The sequence below is a fragment of the Primulina eburnea genome, chromosome 1 (assembly GCF_022965805.1).
Source record: "Primulina eburnea isolate SZY01 chromosome 1, ASM2296580v1, whole genome shotgun sequence".
Classification (NCBI taxonomy): domain Eukaryota; kingdom Viridiplantae; phylum Streptophyta; class Magnoliopsida; order Lamiales; family Gesneriaceae; genus Primulina; species Primulina eburnea.
In genome coordinates this window covers 10,542,346-10,569,819 of record NC_133101.1, presented here as the reverse complement: position 1 = coordinate 10,569,819, position 27,474 = coordinate 10,542,346, and the positions used below count along the sequence as shown (strand labels likewise).

General features: G+C 36.8%; 3 protein-coding genes across 4 annotated transcripts; 1 reads left to right on the top strand and 2 right to left on the bottom strand.

Annotated features, from left to right (window-relative positions):
• Positions 1 to 309: 309 nt before the first annotated feature.
• On the top strand, positions 310 to 6,427 carry LOC140827380 (probable E3 ubiquitin ligase SUD1). Of its 2 annotated transcripts, none has more exons than XM_073190046.1 (9): positions 310 to 734; positions 1,314 to 2,003; positions 2,376 to 3,137; positions 3,233 to 3,444; positions 3,553 to 3,900; positions 4,883 to 5,043; positions 5,132 to 5,295; positions 5,375 to 5,521; positions 5,702 to 6,427. In XM_073190046.1, the coding sequence occupies exons 1-9, from the start codon at positions 408 to 410 to the stop codon at positions 6,209 to 6,211; spliced, it is 3,321 nt and encodes a 1,106-aa protein (XP_073046147.1). In that variant the 5' UTR covers positions 310 to 407; the 3' UTR covers positions 6,212 to 6,427. The 2 variants fall into 2 exon arrangements, with proteins under 2 accessions (XP_073046147.1, XP_073046143.1); XM_073190042.1 differs by having other exon boundaries at positions 2,289 to 3,137.
• A 5,526-nt stretch (positions 6,428 to 11,953) lies between these two features.
• On the bottom strand, positions 11,954 to 16,483 carry LOC140827374 (polyadenylate-binding protein 2-like). The gene is made up of 9 exons (XM_073190038.1): positions 15,873 to 16,483; positions 15,267 to 15,385; positions 14,468 to 15,124; positions 14,284 to 14,361; positions 14,123 to 14,212; positions 13,706 to 13,843; positions 13,195 to 13,374; positions 12,920 to 13,123; positions 11,954 to 12,403 (listed from the first exon to the last, which is right to left on the bottom strand). Exons 1-9 carry the CDS (start codon positions 16,108 to 16,110, stop codon positions 12,173 to 12,175), a joined length of 1,935 nt encoding a protein of 644 aa, XP_073046139.1. The 5' UTR covers positions 16,111 to 16,483; the 3' UTR covers positions 11,954 to 12,172.
• A 1,136-nt stretch (positions 16,484 to 17,619) lies between these two features.
• On the bottom strand, positions 17,620 to 20,039 carry LOC140827370 (methylthioribose kinase 2-like). Its single transcript, XM_073190034.1, has 5 exons — positions 19,944 to 20,039; positions 19,355 to 19,529; positions 19,029 to 19,229; positions 18,065 to 18,279; positions 17,620 to 17,939 (listed from the first exon to the last, which is right to left on the bottom strand). The coding sequence occupies exons 3-5, from the start codon at positions 19,116 to 19,118 to the stop codon at positions 17,765 to 17,767; spliced, it is 480 nt and encodes a 159-aa protein (XP_073046135.1). The 5' UTR covers positions 19,119 to 19,229; positions 19,355 to 19,529; positions 19,944 to 20,039; the 3' UTR covers positions 17,620 to 17,764.
• Positions 20,040 to 27,474: the final 7,435 nt, after the last annotated feature.

Sequence of the window (27,474 nt, the reverse complement as noted above, 5' to 3'; positions counted from 1 at the left end):
ATCGATGCAATTAATTCATTGAAAAATAATATTTTTTATGAGTTAATTAAGTTAGATCAAATTAAATCGAATAAATGTCATCTGCACATGGGAAGGGGACATAGTTATATTTCACAAATTTTTTTCTAAAAAGTAATTGAGGCCGCCATGCCCTTCCATTGCATTCCCACTATTACTTTCCCGGTCAATGCTAAACCACCGCAACCGGCCATCCGCGGAGAGTATATACATGCGCGTTTCCCAAAATGTCCTCCACGGCAGGGGCAAAACCGTCACCTCAGTTATTCTCCACTAATAAATAGCCTCATCTAAAATCAAATTAGAGCAAATCTTAACCCCACCTCCATTCCGGAACGCACAAATTTTAACGTACCCTAAGGGTTCACCTGGTTTATCCCGCCGGCTGGATGGAGATCGGATCGGCAACGGAGGCGGCGTCGGCTGGATCTTCGTCCTCGTCTCACGCGGTGGCGGAGCCGTCGTCTGTTGATTCTTCGCCAGGCGTGAGCAGTTATGGCAGCAGTAACACCATGAAAAATATTGATATTAACGGGGTAAGCAAGTACGATTTGTTGGATGAGGAGGAGGAAGAGGATGTTTGCCGGATCTGCCGGAATCCTGGGGACATCGATAATCCGCTGCAGTACCCCTGCGCGTGCAGCGGAAGCATCAAGTTTGTGCACCAGGAATGCCTTCTTCAGTGGCTTACTCACAGTAACGCTCGCCAATGCGAGGTTCGTAGTATTTGATTGTTGTGGTTATGACTTGCGTGTCTTCAACTTTGTTATTGCGAGTTGTAGTTTGGTTGCTGTGATTTCTGTTGACTTGGTTTAATTTCATTTCAAATGGATTTGATGAGATTTTTGGCGAGTCAAGATGTTCCGGGAACTTTATTTGGTGATTAGGCCGCTGGTAATTAGTTGTTTTGGTTTAGTTAGTGCCGAAATGAAAGTAAGACGAGACGGGAAAATAAATTCCTGGACTTTCCGTGTTTTTCCTCGTGGGAGGTGGAATTCGATTGTCTGATTGTTCTCTTTATCTCACTTGTTGGTATATTTTTGTAAAAAATGTTTGCTTAGGTAGGCACTAGGAACCTGAATTTGTGTCATTGAAGTTTCACGTACCATTAATTAATAAGACTTTTCATGAATCTGTCATCTTTAATATACTGCAGAAATTTATGATTGACGGCTTATCTAGTTAAAAATTTCCGGTTGTTCATTGTTCAGCATTCTGCTATGAAAAATTAATCCTGTCTTGTGTCTTAATTCCAGGACGTTCTAAGCCTTACTCGCTGATTTCATTCAATGTAGGTCTGCAAACATCCATTTTCATTTTCTCCGGTTTACGCGGATAATGCTCCAACTAGACTTCCATTTCTGGAATTCATTGCTGGGATTACCATGAAAGCATACCATGTTCTACACTTCTTTCTACGCCTCAGCTTTGTGCTTTGTGTCTGGCTTCTCATAATTCCATTTATCACGTTTTGGATATGGCGGTTGGCCTTTGTTAGAAGTTTTGGTGAAGCTCAAAGACTATTTTTGAGTCATTTGGGTACGACGGTCATTCTTACAGACTGTTTACATGGATTTCTGCTCTCAGCGAGCATTGTGTTCATTTTCCTTGGAGCAACTTCACTGAGAGATTACTTTAGACATTTACGCGAACTTGGGGGCCATGATGCTGATAGAGAAGATGAAGGAGATAGAAATGGAGTTCGAGGTGCAAGAAGGCAAGCTGCTCAAGCCAATAGAAATGTTGCAGCAGATGGGAATGGCGAGGATGGTGGAGCACAGGGAATTGGTGGGGCCGGTCAGATGATCCGAAGGAATGCAGAAAATGTTGCAGCCAGGTGGGAGATGCAAGCAGCTCGCCTTGAGGCCCATGTTGAGCAGATGTTTGATGGTCTGGATGATGCCGATGGTGCAGAGGATGTACCTTTTGATGAACTGGTTGGCATGCAGGGACCTGTATTTCATCTGGTGGAAAATGCATTCACTGTGAGATGTCCTCCATTAATTTCTCTGTGAAAATCATGATTCGATTGCATTTCTTTCAAATATCATGTTATAGATTAACTGTATTTTTTTTCTTTTCCCCGATCTATTCCATGGATTTCATGGGCTTCTGTTAGCTTCTGTATGCATGCATGTAGGAGAGTTTCAAGTTTCTTACAGGATTGAATATAATGTTGGAATCCATATCTGTCTTTCTTTTGGAATCAATTGTCATTTAAAATTTCTCAGTCGTGTTAAATTGACCAGCTAATTAGTCTCCTTTTTTAGTTGAAGCCGCCTTCACTCGTCTCTATTGCATTAGGAGGACTTATACTGTATGGTCAGTTCATTCTATTTCCTTCTCTTTTTCCTCAGGTCCTTGCAAGCAACATGATATTCCTCGGTGTTGTGATTTTCGTCCCCTTTTCATTAGGACGACTTATACTCTTCTATATGTCATGGTTTTTATCTTCTGCTGCTAGTCCTTTGCTATCTGCATTTGTGCCTCTTACTGAGTCAGCACTTTCATTGGCCAGTCTTACACTGAAGAATGCATTGACGGCTTCTGTAAATTTGACATCTGATAGCAATGAAAGTAGTATGCTTGGTCAGGTTGTCGATGCTCTGAAAATAAATGCAACAGGACAAACTGAGGTCAACATTAGCTCTGCCATTGCAATGGACCTTTTGAAAGTTCAGTCTACTGGGGTGTCACGCCTTTCTGATGTCACCACCCTTGCTGTTGGATACATGTTTATATTTGCATTTATTATCTTCTATGTCGGGATTATTACGTTTATTCGGTATTCCAGAGGAGAGCCTTTGACCATGGGGAGGTTCTATGGTTTTACGTCCATCGCAGAAACTATTCCATCCCTCTTCAGGCAGTTTGTGGCAGCCATGAGACATTTAATGACTACGATTAAGGTTGCCTTCCTCCTGGTTATTGAACTTGGGGTTTTTCCTCTCATGTGCGGTTGGTGGCTTGATCTTTGCACTATTAGAATGTTCGGGAAGACAATATCACAGAGGGTTGAGTTCTTCTCAGTCTCACCATTGGCAAGTGCCTTGGTTCATTGGGTTGTAGGTATTGTTTACATGCTGCAAATAAGCATCTTCGTCAGCCTTCTTCGAGGGGTACTTATTGTTCCAAATTATTAATTTCCTATTGTATGGTATATAAAGTAAGACTTATTTTACATGCCCTCGGATCGTTTTATATGTCCATGTAGGTATTGCGTAATGGTGTGCTGTATTTTCTCCGGGATCCTGCTGATCCGAATTACAACCCTTTTCGTGATCTGATTGATGATCCTGTCCACAAACATGCTCGTAGGGTTCTGTTGTCTGTTTTTGTCTATGGGAGTTTGATAGTGATGCTTGTATTTTTGCCAGTCAAGCTCGCAATGCAAATGGCTCCATCCATTTTCCCTTTTGATATTTCGTAAGATTGCTTTTCCCGCTTGGAAATCTTATTGTTCATTTGGTCTTGCATTGTCCTCTTAACGGACTTGCTCCTTTCAATTCTTAAGACTACTCTTGTAATTTGCAGGGTATCCGACCCATTTACTGAAATTCCTGCAGACATGCTTCTCTTTCAAATATGCATTCCTTTCGCTGTCCAACATTTTAAACTAAGACATACTCTCAAATCAATTCTCCGGTATTGGTTTACTGCTGTTGGTTGGGCACTTGGTTTAACAGATTTTCTTCTACCAAAGCCAGAGGATAATGGTGGTCAAGAACATGGAAACCGGGATCTAGGTCGGCAGGATAGAGGACAAGCCCATGCTGCTTTGCAGGAACGAGCTCTGGCCCTTGGACTTGTAAACAGACCCAGACGTGTAGCGACAAATACTAATGTTGGAGAGTATGAAGCTGAAGAAACAACTGACCCAGAGTAAGTTTGATGGTATTCTATCGTCTACCATCATGTGCGAGAGGGGGTCGGTCAGACTGCCTTAATTTTATTTATGATTTAAACAGTTATCTTGAGTGACTGTTTAGGAAAATTATTGGTAGAGTCTAATTTTGGAGAGAAGAAACTATTTTTCAGCCTAAGCCCTAGGGGCGATGTCAAATTCAATGAAAATGGATTAAAGAATTTACCTGACACCCAAAATTTTAAAAAAAAACATGTCGTTTCTATTCATCAGTAAATAGTGAAAGGTTCAAAATTTTCTAAGTTAGAGGTTTTAGATAATGTGACCGTCAAGTATGGTTTGGAAAGTAAGCCAATAAGGAGATTTACTGGTTCAACTTTCACACCGTTTCCGCTTTGTGAAAGAATTTAATGTGGTAGGCTTCATTAAAGGAAATCTAAATTCTCTATAGCTTGAGTTTTGGATGAGTTTTTTATTTAGCCGCTTGTATGATCAGCTGTTATTCTATGAAGCGGCCTACATTCTCATAAGCATTTTATGTTCTTGCTATGAAGGGGATTGCTGGCTAATTAATATCACGATTTCAGTTTGATAATTTTTGCTTGGTTGAGCTTTTCATGACACTGTCTGATTGTTCTTTGAGAGGGTTGTTTCAATGTATGTATGGGTCACGTCAATATCTTGTGTTTGGCTAAGGTATTGCAGGACTGAGATGCTTCTGGTGAAACCCTTGGAATTGGTTATCTCATTAATTTCTGCACCATCTGTTTTAATTTTATAGGTTGCACTTAGCAGTCAAGTTTACTAATTGATGAATTTGATGAATCCTAATATTTTATTATCAGTTTTATGAAATTTTTTATTTAGCCAAATCTTAGCTTTGCCTTGTGTAGAGCGCTTATAATTGTATTGGCATTCTGTGCAAGTTTTTTGATCTCCTTTTAAAATGATTGTCGACTATGGCTTTTTTTCTTTATACCATCTACGTTAATCTTTTAGAAGGTGGGCCTTTGTACTCCGTATCGTGCTGCTGTTGGTTGTGGCTTGGATGACCCTGCTGGTCTTCAACTCTGCGTTGATAATTGTACCCATTTCAATTGGTCGATTGCTCTTCAATGCCATCCCACTTCTCCCAATTACTCATGGAATCAAATGCAATGGTATTTTATTGGATGAATCAATTAATTATCCTTTTTTTATTCTTTAATATTAGGATAAGCTAAAATTGCTCACATGTTCTTTTATTAGATATATATGCTTTTGTGATCGGAAGCTATGTTATTTGGACTGCTTCGGCTGGAACAAGGTATTGTATTGAGCTTGTAAGAACCAGAAGAACTCGAGTTTTACTCAAACAGATTACAAAATGGTGTGGCATTATTCTCAAGAGCTCTTTTCTCTTGTCGATATGGGTAAGAATGTGTTGGTCTGTGATTAAATAGTGTCATATGTATTAGTTCTGCTAACTAGTGTATTGCCTCAATATTCCAGATTTTTGTCATTCCTGTGTTGATTGGACTGCTTTTTGAACTTCTCGTGATCGTGCCTATGCGGGTGCCTGTGGATGAAAGTCCAGTTTTTCTTTTGTACCAGGATTGGGCTCTAGGACTGATCTTTTTGAAGATCTGGACTAGACTGGTGAGCAGTAGACTTCTTTGTCCATATCTTCTCAGGAAAACCTTCTATTTTACTGTGATTTAATTAGTTACCACTTGTCCACAAAAATTTGTGTTTTAACCAAGTCTTTTGAGTGTAGAAGGGATTGTAGATGGATGGTTTGATGCAGGTCAGGTTGAACTTGTGTTTTCATTATAACAGGTTATGCTGGATCACATGATGCCACTAATGGACGAGAGCTGGCGTGTTAAATTTGAAAGGGTTAGAGACGATGGTTTCTCGAGGCTCCAAGGTCTTTGGGTGATGCGCGAGATAGTCTTCCCAATCATTATGAAGCTGCTTACGGCTTTATGTGTTCCCTATGTTTTAGCAAGAGGGGTCTTTCCGATATTGGGGTACCCATTAATAGTGAATTCTGCTGTCTATCGATTCGCCTGGGTGGGATGTCTCATCCTCAGTTTGATATTTTTCTGCGCCAAACGCTTTCATGTCTGGTTCACCAATCTCCACAATTCTATACGCGATGACAGATATTTGATCGGTCGTAGACTCCATAATTTTGGGGAGAAGTTGGAGAATCAACAATCTGATTCCCATCCTACCCTTGAGAACCAAGATTCTACTGCTAATGGCACTGACGTTAACGAAGACAATCCGGCAGCTGCTGTGGTTGGAATGAGACAAAGGCAAGTTGCTCGCTTGGATGCTTAAAATTTGAAGCTGTGCTGTGTTAACGGAGAAACTATTTTGAGGCCCAAACGTGACTCCTTTCCAAAGAGTAAAGTCTGGTCGGGTCGACCGAGGTTGGGCGAGTTTTGTAAATATTCTGTACTAATTAGGACTCTAGTTCGTACAAAGCTTGTTTATTCAACAGTTCGAATATGACCATAGATATACACAATCGATCCTGAATTCACAAGGTTTAAGTTGATTCAGATTCTACTTTATATAAGACATCAAGTCAAAAATGATCCTTAAATAACGTTTCACCGGCATTTGCAAGTCGAGTTGTTTGGGCAGACCTACTTTTTGTCGATAGTGTTACTTCTATAAGGTTATTTCAAGGAAAATTGCTATTTTAAGGATTTGATTTGATAATATTTGCTCTTATCTAGACTTTTTATCTCTAATTATGTGCTTAATTGAATTAATAATTGTAGATTTAAATAAAAGAGGAACAATGATTAAATTTAGAAATAAAATAAATTTACAAGACTTCAAAGGAAGAAAATACCAAAAGAAAAGAAATAAAATATTCTTATATTTATTATCTTGATATTATTGAAGTTTTGATAAAGATGGAGTCTCATATTTGAAAATAAAATCTACAATCTTATTTACAAGGGTTAAGTTTGAGATGGGTTTCAAGAAATTGGAGGATTAAGCCCATTGAGCAAGGATAAAAGGAGAAGATGCTGAGACGTGAAAAAGTGGAGGCGCAACAAAAGAGAAAAAAATCAGCGTGGAAGAGAGAGGAGAGAAGCGTGCAGAAGAGAGAGACAGAGAAGGACAGAGAAGAAAGGAGAGGGAACGGAAGTGAACACCAGAGAAGGGGAAAAGAGGAAGGAAGCGTAGAACAGAAGGCTACAGGGAGGAAGAAGAGAGAAGAAACAGGGAGGAATTCCTTACACACACTACAAATCACTGAGAATTCCTTCCACTCATTTTTTATTTTGTTTTCTTCTATGAACTTAAATATGTGTTCTCACTTTTCTTTTGAATTCATGGAATAATTTTCTTTAGACAAAGACCACGATAGGGCCAAACAATACTTTGTTTAATATTTAGTTTCTTTTCAATATATTATTTTTCTTGATTTTAATTATTGATTGACGTTGGTTTAATATTTCTTGTTAATAGCCTGATCAACTATTTACATGTATGTTGATTAATCACGAATCGGAAGATGGATGATTAAAAATAGCAACAAAGACGTCATTGTTGGAACTTTTCAAGTTCGCAATCTTGATTTTGATATTAACAAAACTTGTTATTGTGTTTCTAACATATTTACTCAAGTGTGAAGTTGCAAACACAAGAAGCTAGTTGAAACTGAATTTTGCACAAACTGAATTTCTGGCGAGCTTCGGTATTTTGATGATATCTCTCAACTGGATGCTCCAAATGACAATCCGCCAATTGGACTGATTAGAAAACTCAATTTGGAACAAGTTGTAATTCACGTCAGTTGGGAAAAATCGGATGTTATTATTGTCTAACTGATCGCTCAATTACCAAACTGATCACACGAAAACAGCAATCAGTTGTGTTTGAGCAGCTGCCATATTTTGGTCATATCTCTCAGCTCGGTTATCGAAACGAAGCGATTCAGTATGCGTTGGAAAGATAAGACAAAGATCTACAAATCATTCTTATAAGTCAAAGTCTGAATCGAAGCTTACGATGGTGATAAATGACAATGAAGCTACTGGTTCTGCACAAACTGAAATCAGCTAGGCTGATTTCGGCACACCAGCTGAAACTGAACCAGCTGAAGACCAGTTGAACCAGTCAAACTGAACCAGTTGAACTGAACCAGACCAACTGAACCAGTCCGACTGAATGACCAGTTGAGTTGACCAGTTGACCAGAGTTGACCAGTCGGGAAAATGCCCAGCAAGCTGAATTTGACCGTGGCAATCTCGGAAACAGTACAGAAACTTTCCAACGGTAATATTCTTGTGTCTAACGTATATATCAGTGTTGGAGCCTATAAATACAACATCTTGAAGATCAAACAAGAGCTTTTGGAAGAGGATTCAAAGTATGGACAGTTAGCATGAAGAAATCAGCTAGTTGAGAGCACAAGCCCTTGTGTGAGGATACACTTGAGATATACACTGTAAATGACAAATTACTCACACACAATCACTCACACATATACAAGAGAGTTGAAGTTCAAAGATTAGTTGAGTGAGTCTTGCACAAAGACGTAAAACTTGTGTATGTAGTCTTTGCATATGAGACATTAAACAATATGCTGATTGTGAGGTGCTGCCTACAATCGTGAGTGCTAGGAGTTCAGTTTAGGCAGTGGGTAAGTCCTAGCTGAATGAGTTTGTACAAGGTGTTGTATAAATCAAAGTCTTCTAGTGGATCCTTCCCAAGGGGAAGAAGGGGTGACGTAGGAGTGTTTGAAATCTCCGAACATCCATAAACAAATTCGTGTCTATTTGTTTATTGCATTTATTTATCATTTCCATAGTTTTAAAGATGCATTGTTGAAGCATTTTTTTGTGTTCTTCAAATACCAAAATATTGCATACCTAGTGTTTGATAAAATGCTTCAACCGAAAATCTTTTTACTCATTCAACTTGCATATATCTTAAATGGTTTACAAAAGATTTAATCGGTTTCTACGAAGGATTATTTCGAGTATCTTCCGCTTGGTTTGAACACCAAACTCGATTTAATTCATTGGTGTTCAATATTTCAAGAACCGAGCTATTGTAGCTCAACGATTACCCCCCTAATCGATCCTAACAAGTGGTATCAGAGCGGGTTGTTCTTGAAATAACATTGAAACTGATTTTGATGTTTAAAATTCGAGATTTCATATTTTTTTGCACATATATATGCAAAACTGAATTTTCGCGCAGCTTGTAGCGACCATGGGAAAAATGGCATATCTCCTTGCTTAAGTGTCCAAATGACGAAACGTTTTTTGCGTTGCAAACTAGACTTGTAGAGGTTTACAGCGGTATAAAATATCCAGCCTAATTATGCCCGAGAAAATACAGTTTATTTGTTGAACACAGAGCATATGTGCTGCAGCAGAAAATGAGCCATGGAGAAAATTGGTTAGTTATCCCTCCTCTTTTACAATTTTCAAAATTTTAAAAATATAGGGAGAGAACTCATTATAACTTTAATGAGTAGATTATTTTTAAATATTGAGGGGGAGAAAATTTTGTTTAAAATATTTTGAAAATATAACTTTTTGATTCACACAAAAAGGGGAGAAATATGTTAGTTGAGTTGATTGTTTATCCAAGTTTTGTGATCATCAAAAAGGGGGAGATTGTTGGAACTTTTCAAGTTCGCAATCTTGATTTTGATGTTAACAAAACTTGTTATTATGTTTCTAACATATTTACTCAAGTGTGAAGTTGCAAACACAAGAAGCTAGTTGAAACTGAATTTTGCACAAACTGAATTTCTGGCGAGCTTCGGTATTTTGATGATATCTCTCAACTGGATGCTCCAAATGACAATCCGCCAATTGGACGGATTAGAAAACTCAATTTGGAACAGGTTGTATTTCACGTCAGTTGGGCAAAATCGGATGTTATCATTGTCTAACTGATCGCTCAATTACCGAACTGATCACACGAAAACAGAAATCAGTTGTGTTTGAGCAGCTGCCGTATTTTGGTCATATCTCTCAGCTCGGTTATCGAAACGAAGCGATTCAGTATGCGTTGGAAAGATAAGACAAAGATCTACAAATCATTCTTATAAGTCAAAGTCTGAATCGAAGCTTACGATGGTGATAAATGACAATGAAGCTACTAGTTCTGCACAAACTGAAATCAGCTAGGCTGATTTCAGCACACCAGCTGAAACTGAACCAGCTGAAGACCAGTTGAACCAGTCCAACTGAACCAGTCCGACTGAATGACCAGTTGAGTTGACCAGTTGACCAGAGTTGACCAGTCGGGAAAATGCCCAGCAAGCTGAATTTGACCGTTGCAATCTCGAAAACAGTACAGAAACTTTCCAACGGTCATATTCTTGTGTCTAACGTATATATCAGTGTTGGAGCCTATAAATACAACATCTTGAAGATCAAACAAGAGCTTTTGGAAGAGGATTCAAAGTATGGGCAGTTAGCATGAAGAAATCAGCTAGTTGAGAGCACAAGCGCTTGTGTGAGGATACACTTGAGATATACACTGTAAATGATAAATTCCTCACACACAATCACTCACACATATACAAGAGAGTTGAAGTTCAAAGATTAGTTGAGTGAGTCTTGCACAAAGACGTAAAACTTGTGTATGTAGTCTTTGCATATGAGACATTAAACAATATGCTGATTGTGAGGTGCTGCCTACAATCGTGAGTGCTAGGAGTTCAGTTTAGACAGTGGGTAAGTCCTAGCTGAATGAGTTTGTACAAGGTGTTGTATAAATCAAAGTCTTCTAGTGGATCCTTCCCAAGGGGAAGAAGGGGTGACGTAGGAGTGTTTGAAATCTCCGAACATCCATAAACAAATTCGTGTCTATTTGTTTATTGCATTTATTTATCATTTCCATAGTTTTAAAGATGCATTGTTGAAGCATTTTTTTGTGTTCTTCAAATACCAAAATATTGCATACCTAGTGTTTGATAAAATGCTTCAACCAAAAATCTTTTTACTCATTCAACTTGCATATATCTTAAATGGTTTACAAAAGATTTAATCGGTTTCTACGAAGAATTATTTCGAGTATCTTCCGCTTGGTTTGAACACCAAACTCGATTTAATTCATCGGTGTTCAATATTTCAAGAACCGAGCTATTGTAGCTCAACGATTACCCCCCTAATCGATCCTAACAGTCATCAACACATGATTAAACTGACTAGAAATAGTATTCGGTTTCAGTGTGCGGTTTTAGGTGAAAACTGAAATTCCACGAAGATTTAATGCATTTAAATCCAATTAAATTCAATTAGAAATAATTGGACTGTTAGACTTAAATAGGTTTATTAACTCGAGGAATCGTTTAATAAATAAATTTGGGGATTTCACCGTGATTGTCAAGAATTAAATAATTAATTGGATTTTAACACGTGTCAACATAGTAGAGTTTGGTACCGTTGTGTATCTTAGTTATTTATTTGAATTTGAATCCCTCCTTTGATATCTGAATCCGTCGTTTTTAATTGCAATTATTTTATTTAAAGTTTAGATTAATAATTCACATATCATCTTTTTATTTATTTTGTCTAGCTTAAGTTAAGTGATATAAATTCTAGTAATTAAATATTAGTATCTGTGAGATCGATACTTGGACTCATCATCCATTTATTATAACTTGACCTAGTCCGCTTGCTAGATTTATTCCCAACCGAAATCGTCGGTCAATAATATCTAAATTTACAAGATATTAAGGGTTAATTGCATGATCCTATGTATAATTAATAGGACTTTGCTTTTTAAGATCATGCATAAAACTCACCATCAGAAAGTATAAACGTGTCGAGTTTTTATGACAGGTGAAATACGTTTGATTTTTTTAAAAATAAAGATGTATCAATCTATTGTTCGAAAGGACAAGGGTTTTTGTCGAACAGACGATCGATGCGAGTTGGTTCTTGTGTGTTATTTTTCCTCCCATGAGGAACACAACTAAGTGAACATATTGCGTCGCTTAAACCTTCAGAATGTAAATAGATACCAATCAATCGTACTTGAGCTACACTGACAAGCAATGATAGTCAAGAGAGAATCAAAACATCAACCAAATCAGCCCAAAATCGTCTGGTTAAATATTGGAAAAAAGAGCACACATAAATAAAGGTTCCACAACACATTCAACATTCAACTTGCCAACAAAAAAAAAAAGATTCAAGGTGTCATAGAAAATCCCAAACTTTGAAGTCTCACGCATCAAAAGTAAAAACTAAAAACAGTTGCCTTTAACTGACTGACACATTTGCACGACCATGTTTTCCTCAAACCAAGTCAATCATTCAAAGACAGAGAAGCCAATTGGTCGGCAGAGTGGCCAGCCTGCTGCTGAGACACATTCCGCAGGACGTCCATAGCCTCCGCAACCTTAGCCTTAAGAGCCTCTGGTGACTCCAACAAGTGCAAAACCTCAGTCTGATCCATCTCCAATAGCATGCCTGTCACCTTGGCTGCCATCTCTGGCTCCAATTGTTCCACAAGTGGATACAAATTTTCACCCAGCATCTATTTATACCAAAAACCAAACTCATCCGTATCAAAAGACATCATCATCACAAGATAAATGTAAGGGCCAAAGCCAAGCTGCTTGTGAATGGTATATCAACTAAATGGCAAGTGTTGCGTCCAGAATCTTAACCAAGAAATCAAAATACAATCTAATATGCACTCTTTAATATTGTTTTGATAATTCAAAGCAATAATAAATAAAGGCATGCCAAAATTAACAAGACTAAATTTCACAAGAATAAATGGTTACTTGGAAAATTAAATTCAATAATTACTATGTTCTTAGACACCATATAGCCAAAACAGCTGAAAGGGAAAAGAAAACAACTTTTTGGTGCAGTAACTCCTTTAATGGGAAAAGACTATCAAGAAATATGACTCGGAATCGAATGACATATGGTCACATTTGAATTGGACACATTCTACAACTCTTGGATATATTTCATAAGTATAGGCCAAAAGTCGTACAATGATAACATCATGTACATGAGGGAGACACGTGGCAATACTCACCGTCCGCTGTTCTATGGGCGAAGCATTTGCAAGTGCAGATGCCAGCGCGCCTATTGGAATGGGCTGAGACACTCCTGATTCACGCAACGGCATGCCACCCATCTCATAAGGGACAGGAATCATGCTTCCAGCCATCCCTTGCAAAGAGACATCAGGAATGCTACGCACAGGGGGGTAGCGATAGCCGCGTCCCCTAGGAAGCATCTGCACAAAAGAAACAAATGAAAAAAGCCAAAAAATCAAGGGGAAAAAGCACGAGTCAAAGGGCCACAAACCGGCTGCTGCATTACAGAAACAGGCTGTGGGACTTGTTGCAAAGGAACACCGTTGGCACGCCTACCACCAGGACGTGGACCTTGAGGCCCTTGTTGGACCATAGGCAAAAACATATTTGGCATGAGAGGCCCACCAGGTCTCATACCAGGAACAAGCTGCTGCTGATACCCAAATCCAGGCTGAAAAGAAGACATGGCATGACATACATTGTAAAGTTCTCGAAACACATGGCCAAATCCGGAGCTGATACAAGTTGAAATATTTCATAAAAAATCTACCATACAAATTCAGTTGCACGATAATTTTCAGCTACAAACAATTTACCAGTAATATTAACACCCCTCGTATCTCCAAGAACCTCAAGTGTTTGCAATAGTAATTTCAAATATGCTGCGTTATCCAATAATACTTTTCCAATACGAAATATCCACTAAATATCGAACTTTCTAAACTAAGTATCATGCGAAAATGTAATTACTTGAACCAAGTATCATGTGAAAATATAATTACTTGGGGTGGGAGCATGGCAGGTGGAGGTTGTCCGTAAAATATTTGCTGCCCTAAGCCAGCGCCACCAGGAGAGTACATAGGCATGCGAGGAGTGGCAGTAGGCATGACAGAAATTGGCCGCATTTGAGCAAATTGAGCCTGAATAAAATGATTGAAAAATCAAAATTTACATCCAATCATTGACAAGGTACTACAAAAGTGACAAGCATAAAGCTGAACAATATAGAAATGGAGAAACAAAAATAAACTGCTCAGGGAAGAACTAAAAAAGCTTTGCAAATGGAGAAAGAAAAAAAAAGAAGCTGTACAGAACAACAATCAGTCTATCAGGTCCACAAGATTATAATTGATCCTTCAGATTTTCAGTTTCAATGTTCCTAGCAATACGTCGTAAGTTCGAAAAACAAGCAACAATACCTGCAACCGTGCTCTTCTATCCTCCTTCCTTTGAGCAAGTGCAACATAAAGAGGTTTGCTAGCAATCATCTTGCCATTCATTTCAGAAAGCTAAAAAAATTGAAATGAAATAATTAAGTGAGAAGGCAACAAAAGATGAGAATGCACACAAGTATACTCACAGCTCTAGAGGCCTCGTCAGGTGAGGAGAATGCAACAAATCCTGACCCTCTGCTTATTCCTTTGGGATCTCGCATCACCTGAATGAGAATTAGAGCAAATCCAGAGAGCCACAGAATACCAGAGGATTAAATATCAATAAAATTGGTGACACTATCCAACCAAATTCAAGAATTATCCACCAACCTTGCATGATGTTATCGATCCAAATGAAGAGAACATTTCCTTCAGTTTCTCATCACTGATGCTATCATCAAGATTTTTTATATACAGGTTTAGTCCCTGGGATTTGTCTACTGTTTCCTTCACAGTCTGCTCAAAACGATGTTTCAATTCTGATTCCCTCTCAGATTTCTTCTGAGCTCTTCCAACATACCATTCCTTACTATCAAATTTCAGGCCATTAAGAGAGTCAACAGCTCTAGAAGCATCCTCTGCATTGTCAAAGTTGACAAATCCAAAGCATCTTGATGTTCCATCTTCATTTCTCATCACCGCTGCACTAGTTATTGATCCAAATTCGCCAAATGTCTTCTTAAGATCTTCTTCAGTTGTTGATTCAGATAAATTCTTTACGAACACATTGTTAAATATTGTTTTGTCTACTGACATCTCTCTTTCTTGCTTGCGCAGGAATGGCCCAACATAGACTTGTTTTCCATTCAATAGCATGCCATTGAGCTTCTCGATAGCTTTCTGGGCAGATTCCTCACCAGCATATTGCACAAAGCCATAGCCCATTGACTGACCAGAAGAATTTGTAACCACTTTGCAAGAGAGAATGTTCCCAAACGCAGAAAATGTATCATGAAGACCTTTATGATCGATGTCCTTGTCCAAATTCTGCTCAAACCAATTACATCATAACAAGTATTAGTAGTTATGGTAAGAATTGCAGTAAGTATGGACCTCACAGCTTGTATCTCCATGATGTGCTATGCAGGCATGCAAAGGAATATTGAGACAAAAATATAGGAAAACAAACCTTAATAAAGATATTTCCTGCACCACTTCTACGTATACTAGGATCGCGATGAGAATACATTACCCTAACCGGCCTTCCATTGAGAGGAGTGAAATTCAGCTCCTCCATTGCTCTCTCAGCTGTCATCGAGAAATAAATTTTTTGACAGAAAAAGAATATAAGAAAGGGATTCTCTGATTCTGGCCGAATAAATTGACATGAAAATAAGGTCACGATTAATCTTAACCATATGATGTAACCTTTAACAGGTAACTCCAAAGAAAATTCAAATGTTTAATTGCCATCAAATCTAAAGGATAGGAGTACATTAATATCTGACAACTAAAAACAAGGTGAAATATACCTATTATATTGAGCCAATACAAGTTAAATGGGAACATAAAATAAATTTGTTCGCTACTATCGTCATTCACAACACAGCACAATATATAGCATATAAGAGAAGATCCTGAATCCAAACGATTAACAACACAGACGTAAAAAATGTCAACTTTGAAGCACTTCCACTTTCCAGAAACAACACCATAATTAAACACAAAGATACATGATAGACTGCCCATATTAAATCAAAATTCGAATTATAATAAAGGGGCGTAATAATCGAACCATCTTGAGGGTTGCCGTAGTTGACGTAGCCATATCCAAGTGAACGACGGCTAGTCAAATCCCTACAAACCCTAACAGAAACCACATCTCCCATCTGGATGAACAAATCGTACAATTGCGAATCCGTCACGTTCGCGTCGAGATCACCGACGTAAAGTGACGTCACGAACGGCGCCCCGCCGGAGGGAACCGCATTCACCACCTGCAATTGAGTCTGCATCTGAACAGGCGCCGACATATCAAAATCCTAAGAGATGATTTTTTTTTTTTTTTGCCCTTTTCGGAGAATTTTCAATTTTTTTTTTAATTTTTTTTTTCAAATGACTTCCCTCTCCTCTTTCTTATTACCAAAATCAGAGAATAAAAAAAATTCGAAACAGATTGAAAAAGCTTGACCAAAAGTAGAAACACAACGGGGTAAGAATTTGGACTTTTCGGAAGATTTTTCGATTTTTTTTGAGTTTTCAGTAAAGGGAGGAGAGGGAAGGATGCATAGGTCGGATAACCGACGGAGGGGGTAGATATGGCCGCCGGACCGACGGGCGGCTATGCCTGAGAGAAGCGGAGAGGGGTAAACGAAAGGGCAGTTCGAAACTGCTCATTGTTATACTTTAGGGTTATTATATTATTACGGCGTGGAGTGATTTGTATGAGTGGGATTACGTGTGTCAATTTTGACCGTCGATGTTACAAACTACGTTGTCATCCGTCGATTACGAAAGTTGGTCCCACATTTGCGTGTCGTTTGATTCTTATCTCACTTACGTGTTTTAAGTATGAATAATAATTTTTAGTTTGTGTTTCAAGTTTATTAAAAATAAATGCTTATGATAAAGATGGTTAATATTGGATAATCACCTATCCTGGAAACTGCCGATTGGACGAGGCAACGAAAGAGGAGATTTTAGACTTCTAAAAAAGCCTAATCTTCTCAAAACATAAATGGTTCTCCAAAGTTTTTAAAAGAGAAAGGCCGAGTTTTCATTCCTGACGAAGCAGTAAATGTGAACTAATGAGTTTGAGTTCATGAAATTTTGTTAGTTGTCTCATATTGTTTGGATAAAATATCTTGGAGTTGTATATATGGTCTTGGACAATCCACCCACCTTAAGTTAGTTTTTGAGGTTGAGTTAGGTCAAAGTTCCAATCATAACATGATATCAGAGCTCAGGTTGCACCGTTATATGTTGGACTGCCTATAGTTGGGTCACACGTTCTGTCGATAATTGAGTCATTTGTAAACTTCATGCTTCAGATGTTCATTCTTGGGCGTGCGGAGGTGTGTTAGTTGTCCACATCGGTTGGATAAAATACCTTGAAGTTGTATATACAGTCTTGGACAATCTTCCCCTCTTGAGCTTGCTTTTGGGGTTGAGTTAAAACAAGTTTCATGCACGAGAGTAAGCAAGTTCTGAGGGCTTGTGTCCTCCGAAAGCCGCATTTACTTTCACAAATTTTTTTTAGACAGATTTGATATTCGAATATCGTGTTATCATATGTTTTTTATTATTATTAAGGGATGGTGGGGTCTGTGGGTCTAGAAAGTAGAATCCATGACTTTTCTCAAATCTCAAACGGAAAGAATAATAATAATTTTCACAAAATGTATGTGTGTGATCTCTAGATCATCAATTTACTCCCGAAGCTTATGTTTTTTCCATTAAAATCAGGGAAACAAACTCGTTCATCTATTTTATTTGTGTTTTTTGTTCAGTATGATACTATGTCAAATTGAAATTTAGTCTCTTGATAATTTGTTTCGCAATTTTAGTACTTATTTCATTGAAATATTTCTGTGATATCAACATGGAATGGAAAAATGACTAACATCGTAAAAGGAAACAAATCGAGCCATTATATCCTCTTCGTTCATCATTATTGGACGAAAGATCTTAGCGTGTGTCGAGTAGCTCAATAGCCGAAACAACTTCCTCTATATTTTGGAATTGTCTCCTGTCTTTGAGCAGAGTCTTGGCGAAATTTAGAGCTTTACGTTCACAATCTGCACGTTTGTCTGCCTCTTTGATTGATTCGAAATCTTCTACGTGAGATACACCAACAATTCTCCTGTATATCAACAAGATAACTTTAAGACATGTCCCGTTTAACACGTGCTTTTCTAACAGATCAAGAAGTCTGAAAGAAAAAAAAAATAGTACTAGTTCAACAAAAAAGGAAAGGTTTTATCTAACCGGATCATTTTGGCAGCACCAAATCCTAGTGTGTCATGGAAAACATCGTCCATATATTTTTTCTTTATCAGAATCTGGAGGTCTAGATTACTATAAATTTCTGGGAGATATGCTTCACCAGGACCATCTTGATGTTTGTCCCAAAGAGCAGTGAACTTCGAGTAGAAGAGGTTCCAAGTCTCCGAGATCGTCTTCAAAATCCACACTTTGTACAGCTGATTTAAATTATGCAGACAAGGTTGACAAGCCAATGAGCCATCAAGCTAGAGAATATGTAATGCTCACGAAATAATCTAATGATAAACATCATAGTTTTCTGAAGGGTGTGTTTGTGCATTCACCAATTCCCTTTAAATGATTCAGAGATAATAATTTAAAATGTCTACTTCTGTACAAAGGATTAGCATTCAAAACGCAAATAAAAATAATTCTCGAACTTCCTTCAAGGAAAGAGTACAATTTTGGTGAAGTTTTTTGGTAGTAAAAAAAAAGCCAACAAAATGAAAACGCCTACATTTATTGACAGAAGCAACCTCACACTTATTCAGATCAAAAGTGTGACTAACAAGAATCAAAGCCATCTTAAAGTTGTAATATTGATTTTAATATTAATAATTACTCGTATAAACCTATCTTCCATGGAGCGGACCAGACCAGAATTGTAACCATGGGCCATCTCTAACTAGAAATGCTCGATTGAAAATCATTATTAAAAATATCATCCATCCCGAAAAAAGAGTTGAACAATACCAAAACCCAGGATGAAAAATGTATTTCAGGTGCTCAAGAGACAGAGAAAGGTACAGGAGAATAAATTTGTAGACTAATAAACCCTAAAGAATGAGAAAACAATGTATATACATAATAATATAAAACTGGCATAATAGGCTGAACAAAATATTAATATGGTATATATAAATAAGACCGAAATATTGGTATATAAGACCATAGGGACAGAACATACTTTTCGATCAGCCCCCTCGTTTGAATGCCCATCTTGTGCAAAAAAAGTTAATATAAGGTTTCCAATAAAAGCTCCTACATCAAATCCCATAGGCCCATAGAAAGAAAACTCGGGATCTATGACTTTGTAGATTTAGTGGTAACCATGACAGAACCTGTATGTAGATCACCATGTATAAGAGCTTGGGTTCTTTCACAGAACCTGAATAGGAAAGATGCCAAACAAAAAGCAAACACTTTGTATCACATCATACAGCAAAAGGTAAAAGAATTACATAAAATATGAAGAAGAGGCATCCAATAGAGGCATCCAATTATGCGTTTTACTTGGATTTTAGCTCAGCAATTTCAAGTTTCAAAATGTTATCCCCCCGAACTGCCTCAGCATCAGCATCAAGGTAAGGGGTTGTCCATCGGTTATATTCAGACACTTTGTAGGGGTCAGAAAAAGTGACCTGTTCTGTGAGTCTACATAACTCCACATTTCCACAATACTTTGCAACTGTCAATATAGAGCAAAAAAAATGGTTACATCAGTTCAAACATTTCAGAATGGTTAAAATAGAATTCTTAGGACAAACTTAAAATCTATTGAAATAATGACAAAGAATAATCCAAAAGATCTCGAGTCAATATGGTATGTTTGGCAAATTAAATGTATGAAAATCAAAGTCTTCCGCCACATGTTCAAAACTTTTGCAGCATGAAACCTTACATATTTTCTAAATTTGGTCTTAGTAGTTAGTAGCATAGCTTTTTTTGTTTCTCATAGTGATCATTTTTATGATAGTCCTACCATGATTGCGCAAGATGGTCATCAAAAGGAGTAATGCCAAATACAAATTACGCAATTAAGATGCATGTTTAAACATAACCATAAAATAAAAATTAGTTTCACGGTTGTTCAATAGCTTACCTGCACTTTTATGAATGGTGGTGGTCAGATAAAGTAGGGAAGTATAGAACAAAGTTTTGGCCATATATTCAGACATGTGTTCAGCAAGTAATGGGTGTTAGAAATTTTCTGAAAAATCATGTTTTTTAAACATGTATAAACATGATATATAATATGCGGAAGTTTAAATCGAGTGTTACCTCCGGCCATTGAAAATTTTTGATTTCTCTGCTTTTCTTCTCGGTTGAAGCCTTCTAAGCACTGCACGATCTCTTTAGATGGTGTATATTTCTTATGAGGTGTGTGTGCTTAGGGACCTCAATCGTTGCTATTTATAGGCATCTCATACCATCAACGAGAAATTTTGGGAGCATTATTTTCAAAGGAATAATCGTGTACGCATCTCAGTTTCTGAAGTTGAGTCGGCGTACGCAACTTTTCGTCAAAAGTTGTAGGCTTCTTGGCCGTCGCCAACTCCTACACGGTACGTCTTCCTTTAACATGTGTCAAATTTCTTACATTCTCCCACTTGACACATATATATCATTTGCCATAGGAGAAAACAAAATACATGAATCATGGCGATAAGTCATCTTAAAACGAATATTATCTTCCATGTATTACAATGCATTATGTCTCTCAAACTGTATTAACTTAATGAATAAACCCAATGTTTATTCGAGGTCCAACTTTATTGATATTTCTCGAATCACTGAATGTGTGCAAAACATATATGAGAAAATATCACATCATAGTTTCATTAATTTGTTCTTACAACAAATATTACATAAAGGAACCAAGTCCCATTCTTTCTGTATGATCCTTAAATTTCAATGGTGGCATGCCTTTAGTCAAAGGATCCGCAATCATCAATTCAGTGCTAATGTGCTCGATAAGTAACTTCTTATCTTTAACACGTTCTCTTATGGCTAAATACTTAATGTCGATGTGCTTGCTTCGACTACCACTTTTGTTATTTTTAGCCATAAAAACAACAGCTGAATTGTCACAATATATTCTTAATGGCCTAGATATAGAATCCATAATTCTAAGCCCTGAAATGAAACTCTTCAACCATACACCATGTGAGGTTGCCTCAAAACAAGCTACGAACTCAGCTTCCATAGTGGAAGTAGCAGTCAATGTCTGCTTTGCACTTCTCCAAGATACAGCTCCACCAGCTAGCATGAAAATATATCCTGAAGTGGATTTTCTTGAGTCAATGCAGCCAGCGTAGTCTGAATCAGAGTAGCCAATTACTTCCAAATTCTCAGTTCGTCTGAACATAAGCATATAATCTTTGGTCCCTTGAAGGTACCTCATGACTTTCTTTGCAGCTTTCCAATGGTCTAAACCTGGATTACTCTGATATCTTCCCAACATCCCAACAATAAATGCAATGTCAGGTCTAGTGCAAACCTGAGCATACATCAAGCTTCCGACAGCAGAAGCATAAGGAATGTTTTTCATTTGTTCCCGCTCTAGATCATTCTTTGGGCATTGGCTTAAATTGAATTTATCGCCTTTCACAACGGGAGCTATACTTGGTGAACAATCTTTCATCCGATATCTCTCTAAAACTTTGTTTATATATGTTTCTTGAGACAGACCTATAATACCTCGAATTCTGTCTCTATGTATCTTAATGCCAATGACATAAGATGCCTCACCCATATCCTTCATATCAAAGTTTTTAGAGAGAAATTGTTTTACCTCATATAACAGACCCTTATCTTTGGTTGCAAGTAATATATCATCCACATATAGAATAAGGAAACAAACCTTGCTCCCACTGACCTTCTGGTATATACATTGATCCATGGGGTTCTCAACGAATCCGAATGAAGAGATAACATCATGAAATTTTAAATACCATTGACGGGAGGCTTGTTTCAATCCATATATAGATTTCTTAAGCTTACAAACCAATTGCTCACCATTACTAGAGAAGAATCCTTCATGTTGTTTCATATAAACCTCTTCTTCTAGTTCTCCATTGAGAAAAGCCGTTTTCACATCCATTTGTTGTAAATCTAAGTCAAAATGTGCAACTAATGCTAGAATGATACGAAGAGAATCTTTCTTAGATACAGGAGAAAAAGTCTCCTTGTAGTCGATTCCTTCCTGCTGAGTGAATCCTTTAGCAACAAGTCTTGCTTTATACCTTTCAATGTTGCCTAATGAGTCTTTCTTTGTTTTGAAGACCCATTTACATCCAATGGCTTTTACACCATCAGGCAACTGAACAAGTTCCCAGACTCCATTAACTGCCATAGAATTCATCTCTTCTTTCATAGCATTAAACCATAGTTTTGACTCATTACAACTCATGGCTTGTGAAAACGTTTCAGGATCATTTTCGGCTCCGATGTTAAAGTCTGATTCTTGTAAATACACAACATAATCACTAGATATAGCTGATCTTCTTATTCTAGTAGATCTCCTAAGGTTGTTTGGTTGATCAACAATTTCTTGTTGTTCTTCATTAACAACTTGATCTACTGGATTTTCATCAGCAATTTGTGGAACTTCAGTAACTGGTTGTTGAACACCCATTTGGTCTTGAGGGGTGTGAATAACGACCAATCTGTCATTTGAATAAGAGGGTTGTGCATTAATGTGATCATTCTCAAAAATTATTTCATGATCACTCCCACTAATCAAATCATTCTCAAGAAATTTTACATTTCTTGATTCCACAATTCTAGTGTTGTGAGATGGACAATAGAATCTGTACCCTTTGGATTTTTCGGCATACCCAATGAAATATCCACTTATAGTTCTTGGGTCCAGTTTCTTTTCATGTGGGTTATAAACTCTTATTTTAGAAGGACAACCCCAAACGCGTATATGTTGCAAACTCGGTTTCCAACCTTTAAATAACTCAAATGGCGTCTTTGGGACAGCCTTAGTTGGAACTCGGTTTAATATATACACAGCTGTCTTAAGAGCTTCAGTCCACAAGGATTTAGGAAGTTTAGAGCTACTCAACATGCTCCTCACCATGTCCAATAATGTTCGGTTTCTCCTCTCAGCTACGCCATTCTGGTCAGGAGAACCAGGCATAGTATATTGGGCAACAATCCCATGTTCTTGGAGAAACTTCGCAAACGGACCAGGCGCTTGTCCATTCTCAGTGTATCTACCGTAATATTCTCCACCTCTATCATTTCTCACGATCTTAATATGTTTCCCACATTGCTTCTCCACTTCAGCCTTAAAAACCTTAAAGGCTTCTAGTGCTTCGTTTTTGTTATGAAGCATGTAGATATACATGTATCGTGAGTAATCATCAATGAAAGAGATGAAGTATTTCGGACTTTGCATGTCCATATCTGGACAACAAATATCTGAATGTATGATTTCTAATATTTCTGTACTCCTCTTGGCACCCTTTTTAGACTTATTGGTCTGCTTTCCCTTAATGCAGTCTACACAAGTCTCAAAATCAGTAAAATCTAAAGTACTGAGTACTCCATCATTTACTAATCTTTTAATTCTCTCTATGGAGATGTGTCCCAATCTCCTGTGCCACAATATAGAGGAATCTTCATTTATAACACATCTTTTAATACCTCCCTGAACATGCATAGTGGTGTTATTATTTTGTAAAGAAATAGAGAAAAGACCATCAATCATTGTACCATTTCCAATAAGATTTGATTTATAAAACAAATTTATTGATTTATTCAAAAACTGAAATGAATAACCAAGAGGTACAAGTTTTGAAACTAAAATTAAATTCCTAGAAAAACTAGGAACATAAAAGGTCTTTTCTAATTTTAAAATATAACCACTATTCAACACTAGGCAGCAAGTCCCAATAGCCTCCACATACGAAGACATCTTGTTTCCTGAATAGATGCTTCGCTCATTTTCTATTGGCTTCCTTAGGTTTTGCATACCCTGCAAGGTATTTGTAGCATGGATTGTAGAACCAGAATCAATCCACCATGTGTTATAAATCATATTAACCATATTAGATTCATAACAGACAAATGAAGTAGGAATACCTTTCTTTTCAAGCCAGTCCTTAAATTTATTGCAATCCTTCTTAATGTCTCCCATCTTTTTACAGAAGAAACACTTGGATTCTTTCTTGATGTCAGGTTGGGGTGGAATTATTCCTTTCCCTTTTCCCTTGACTTTGGCTTGCTTTTTATACTTTCCTTGTGTGGTCATAAAAACATTATCACTTGTTTCCATCAACAGCCTTCCTTCCTCTTGAACACACATGGTCATTAATTCATTAATCGACCATTTATCCTTATGTGTGTTGTAGGAAATTTTGAAGGGACCATATTGTTGTGGAAGAGTGCATAAAATGTAGTGCACAAGAAAAGTTTCAGACATTTCCACTTCAAGTGTCTTTAGCCGAGCCGCTATATCCCGCATTTTCATTATGTGCTCTCGCACACCTCTCACACTGGTGAGCCTTAATGAAGAGAATTCTATAATTAGGGTGCTTGCAAGAGCCTTATCTGAAGACTGAAACTGTTCATCAATAGCCTTCAGTAATTCTTTGACATTATTATGCTGATCGACAGAACCACGCATACCAGCATAGATTTTGGTCTTTATGAACATTACACAGAGTCGATTAGATCGCTCCCATTTTTCATAAAGATCAACATCATCCGGAATGCTGTTTTCAGTAATAGCAGATGGTTCGTCTTTCCGTATAGCATAATCAATATCCATCCACCCTAATTGAAGAAGAATTCTTTCTTTCCAAATTTTATAATTATCGTCCTTTAGATCGGGAATGTCACATTTCATATCAGAAAAAGTCGCAGGTTGCATAACTGCACAAAATATCATATGCTTAAAATTTTGAGACAATATCATGTTTTACCAATGTAATTCATGTTTTAAAAAATCTAGTGACATAAAATTTGCCTGTGGGCTAAAATTTTAATTCAATAAGATTTTTCTAAAACTTTATGATAAAACTATCAAAATGTATTTTCCTTATCTCCTGTGGGTAAATTAAGAAAAATATAATTTGATATTTTAAACTAATTAGTTATATAAATATAATAAAAATCCCTGTGGGGTAAATTTTATTATGTTTATATAATTAATTACAATTGATGTCCATTATGTGAACCAAATCCACTTAATGCATAATTTTTCATAAATAAGGATGCTGTGGCTATTCCTTAATTATTTAAAATTATACGGTTCACCGGACAAAATTTTGGCTTTTCTTAATGCTTTATATAATAATTATTTCGCAATCAACACTTTCCAAGAGTGCTCCCAGGAAAGATAGGTAGTGCTAAAGCCCTTTAAATACCCAACTCCTAGACAGAGCAACGTTCCTCAGGGAGACCAGTGGCTAGTCAAGGCAATTTAAACCGATCTATGAAGAACTCTCTCAGACCATGTTTTCTCACGTTACCTCATAATTATTATTCAACTGAATTATCCACATTTATGTGAATCTTTATAAGCCAAATTTTTTTATATTAAATAACTTTATATTCACATTTTTACTTAATATGAACAATTACATTCCTCATCAGTTTTTCTCTTCAATCAGAGTAGTGATAAAGTGAGGATCACATTTACATAAAATGTGGGCTCCTCATCAGTTTTTCTCTTTTATCAGAGTAGTGATAAAGTGAGGATTATTTGTTCATTTGTGAATATCTGAAATATTTTATTATATTCACATCTTACTTGATATGTTCATTTCAAATTATAAAACTTAATATAATTTGATATGAACACAATGTGAATATTGTTTTACCAAAATATTTTTCAATACAATTTGCATTTTAAATTTCAAGAATAAATGTAAACATAATATTAAATTTGCATGTACATATCAAACACTTATCCATAATATTTGACATTTTATATAACATGCAAAAATAATTTCTAAACTTGTATTGAACTTAAAATTATTTTAATGTGTACAAATTATTTAACCAAATGCTATATGTATATCGAATTATACATATAACTTAATAACACATTAATTTTTATTTAGTTTTATTATTATTATTATAAAAATTATAATAATAAAAACTAAATAATTAGCATGGGTCCCACATATTAATTAAATATATATATATATATATATATATATTTTAATTAATAATTTTTCGTACAAGAATTTTGAAATTTTGAGCAATTGACTAATTGAACAATTGACTCAGACCCATGTCTCCTTCGATTTTAATGCTGTGTCTCTGATTCGATTTTAATGCTTTGTCTGTGAATAATTCGCATTTTACATCATTACAGAATGCATTATTACTCCATCTTCTTCATGCAAATTTTGTGACCGAGAATTTGCTCTCATAATTTTCCGAAACTTTCCCTTCTGAGAATTTCAAAAATGCAACGTGAAGAAATTTTGAAGAAATTTTCAGGTACGTAAACTTTCTTAAAATTCATATCCACACTTCAAGTTTAAAATTTCTTCAAATTCATATCCACACTTCAAGTTTAAAATTTCTTAAAGTTTTGATATGAAAAACAAATATTTTCAAGGCAGAGGTATCACGGCTCTGATACCAATTGTTAGAAATTTTCTGAAAAATCATGTTTTTTAAACATGTATAAACATGATATATAATATGCGGAAGCTTAAATCGAGTGTTACCTCCGGCCATTGAAAATTTTGATTTCTCTGCTTTTCTTCTCGGTTGAAGCCTTCTAAGCACTGCACGATCTCTTTAGATGGTGTATATTTCTTATGAGGTGTGTGTGCTTAGGGACCTCAATCGTTGCTATTTATAGGCATCTCATACCATCAACGAGAAATTTTGGGAGCATTATTTTCAAAGGAATAATCGTGTACGCATCTCAGTTTCTGAAGTTGAGTCGGCGTACGTAACTTTTCGTCAAAAGTTGTAGGCTTCTTGGCCGTCGTCAACTCCTACACGGTACGTCTTCCTTTAACATGTGTCAAATTTCTTACAATGGGTACTCAATCCCAGCTATCAATCCTTTTCTTAAGATTATATGTGGTGGCTCTAGGTATCGCATTCCAATCAGACACATTGTCCGGTCAAAATGGTAAACTTCAGGAACATGTTCAGGACACAAACGGCCATGTTCTTGCGAAGTTGATGCTTCAAAATAGGCACGCTCCTTCGTCATAGGCCATGACTCCCCTATGCAACGAATATATGGAAGAGCCTGTAGAGATTTTTAGCCAGTTTAAAAAAGATGAAAATTGTTCTCAAAAAAGCCACCGACATAAAATTTGACACTATACACAAGATTCTAAGGCACTTGCACCTCAGCCATTTAAGATACAGAGAGTAGGTAGAATTCTAATAGACAAAAAGGAAAACACCCCAAGTGCAAGAAGCGCATCTAGTATAAGATAAAAAAACTTGCACACAAAAAATAAAAATTAAATAAAGGGTACTTCTCTTCGGGAAAAAACATTACCATCAATCTCTTTGTCATGTTAATGATTACGAGATATGGTGACTTGTACTTATGGGCCTAGCTCACATCTCCTCATGGTCGGTCTGAGTAGGAAGGTACCAACTTGGACGGTTTCTGCTTGTGATCGGGTAAAGTGAAC

Coding starts and splice junctions, on each gene's coding strand:
- LOC140827380 (XM_073190042.1), top strand. CDS start 408: ATGGAGATCGGATCGGCAACGGAGGCGGCGTCGGCTGGATCTTCGTCC. Junction 5,044..5,131: donor TCATGGAATCAAATGCAATG/GTATTTTATTGG, acceptor TTCTTTTATTAG/ATATATATGCTTTTGTGATC. Junction 5,522..5,701: donor TGAAGATCTGGACTAGACTG/GTGAGCAGTAGA, acceptor TCATTATAACAG/GTTATGCTGGATCACATGAT.
- LOC140827374 (XM_073190038.1), bottom strand. CDS start 16,110: ATGTCGGCGCCTGTTCAGATGCAGACTCAATTGCAGGTGGTGAATGCG. Junction 15,386..15,872: donor CTACGGCAACCCTCAAGATG/GTTCGATTATTA, acceptor TCTCGATGACAG/CTGAGAGAGCAATGGAGGAG. Junction 13,844..14,122: donor ATAGAAGAGCACGGTTGCAG/GTATTGTTGCTT, acceptor CATTTTATTCAG/GCTCAATTTGCTCAAATGCG.
- LOC140827370 (XM_073190034.1), bottom strand. CDS start 19,118: ATGGGATTTGATGTAGGAGCTTTTATTGGAAACCTTATATTAACTTTT. Junction 18,280..19,028: donor ACGAGGGGGCTGATCGAAAA/GTATGTTCTGTC, acceptor AATTTAAATCAG/CTGTACAAAGTGTGGATTTT. Junction 17,940..18,064: donor GGTGCTGCCAAAATGATCCG/GTTAGATAAAAC, acceptor GTTGATATACAG/GAGAATTGTTGGTGTATCTC.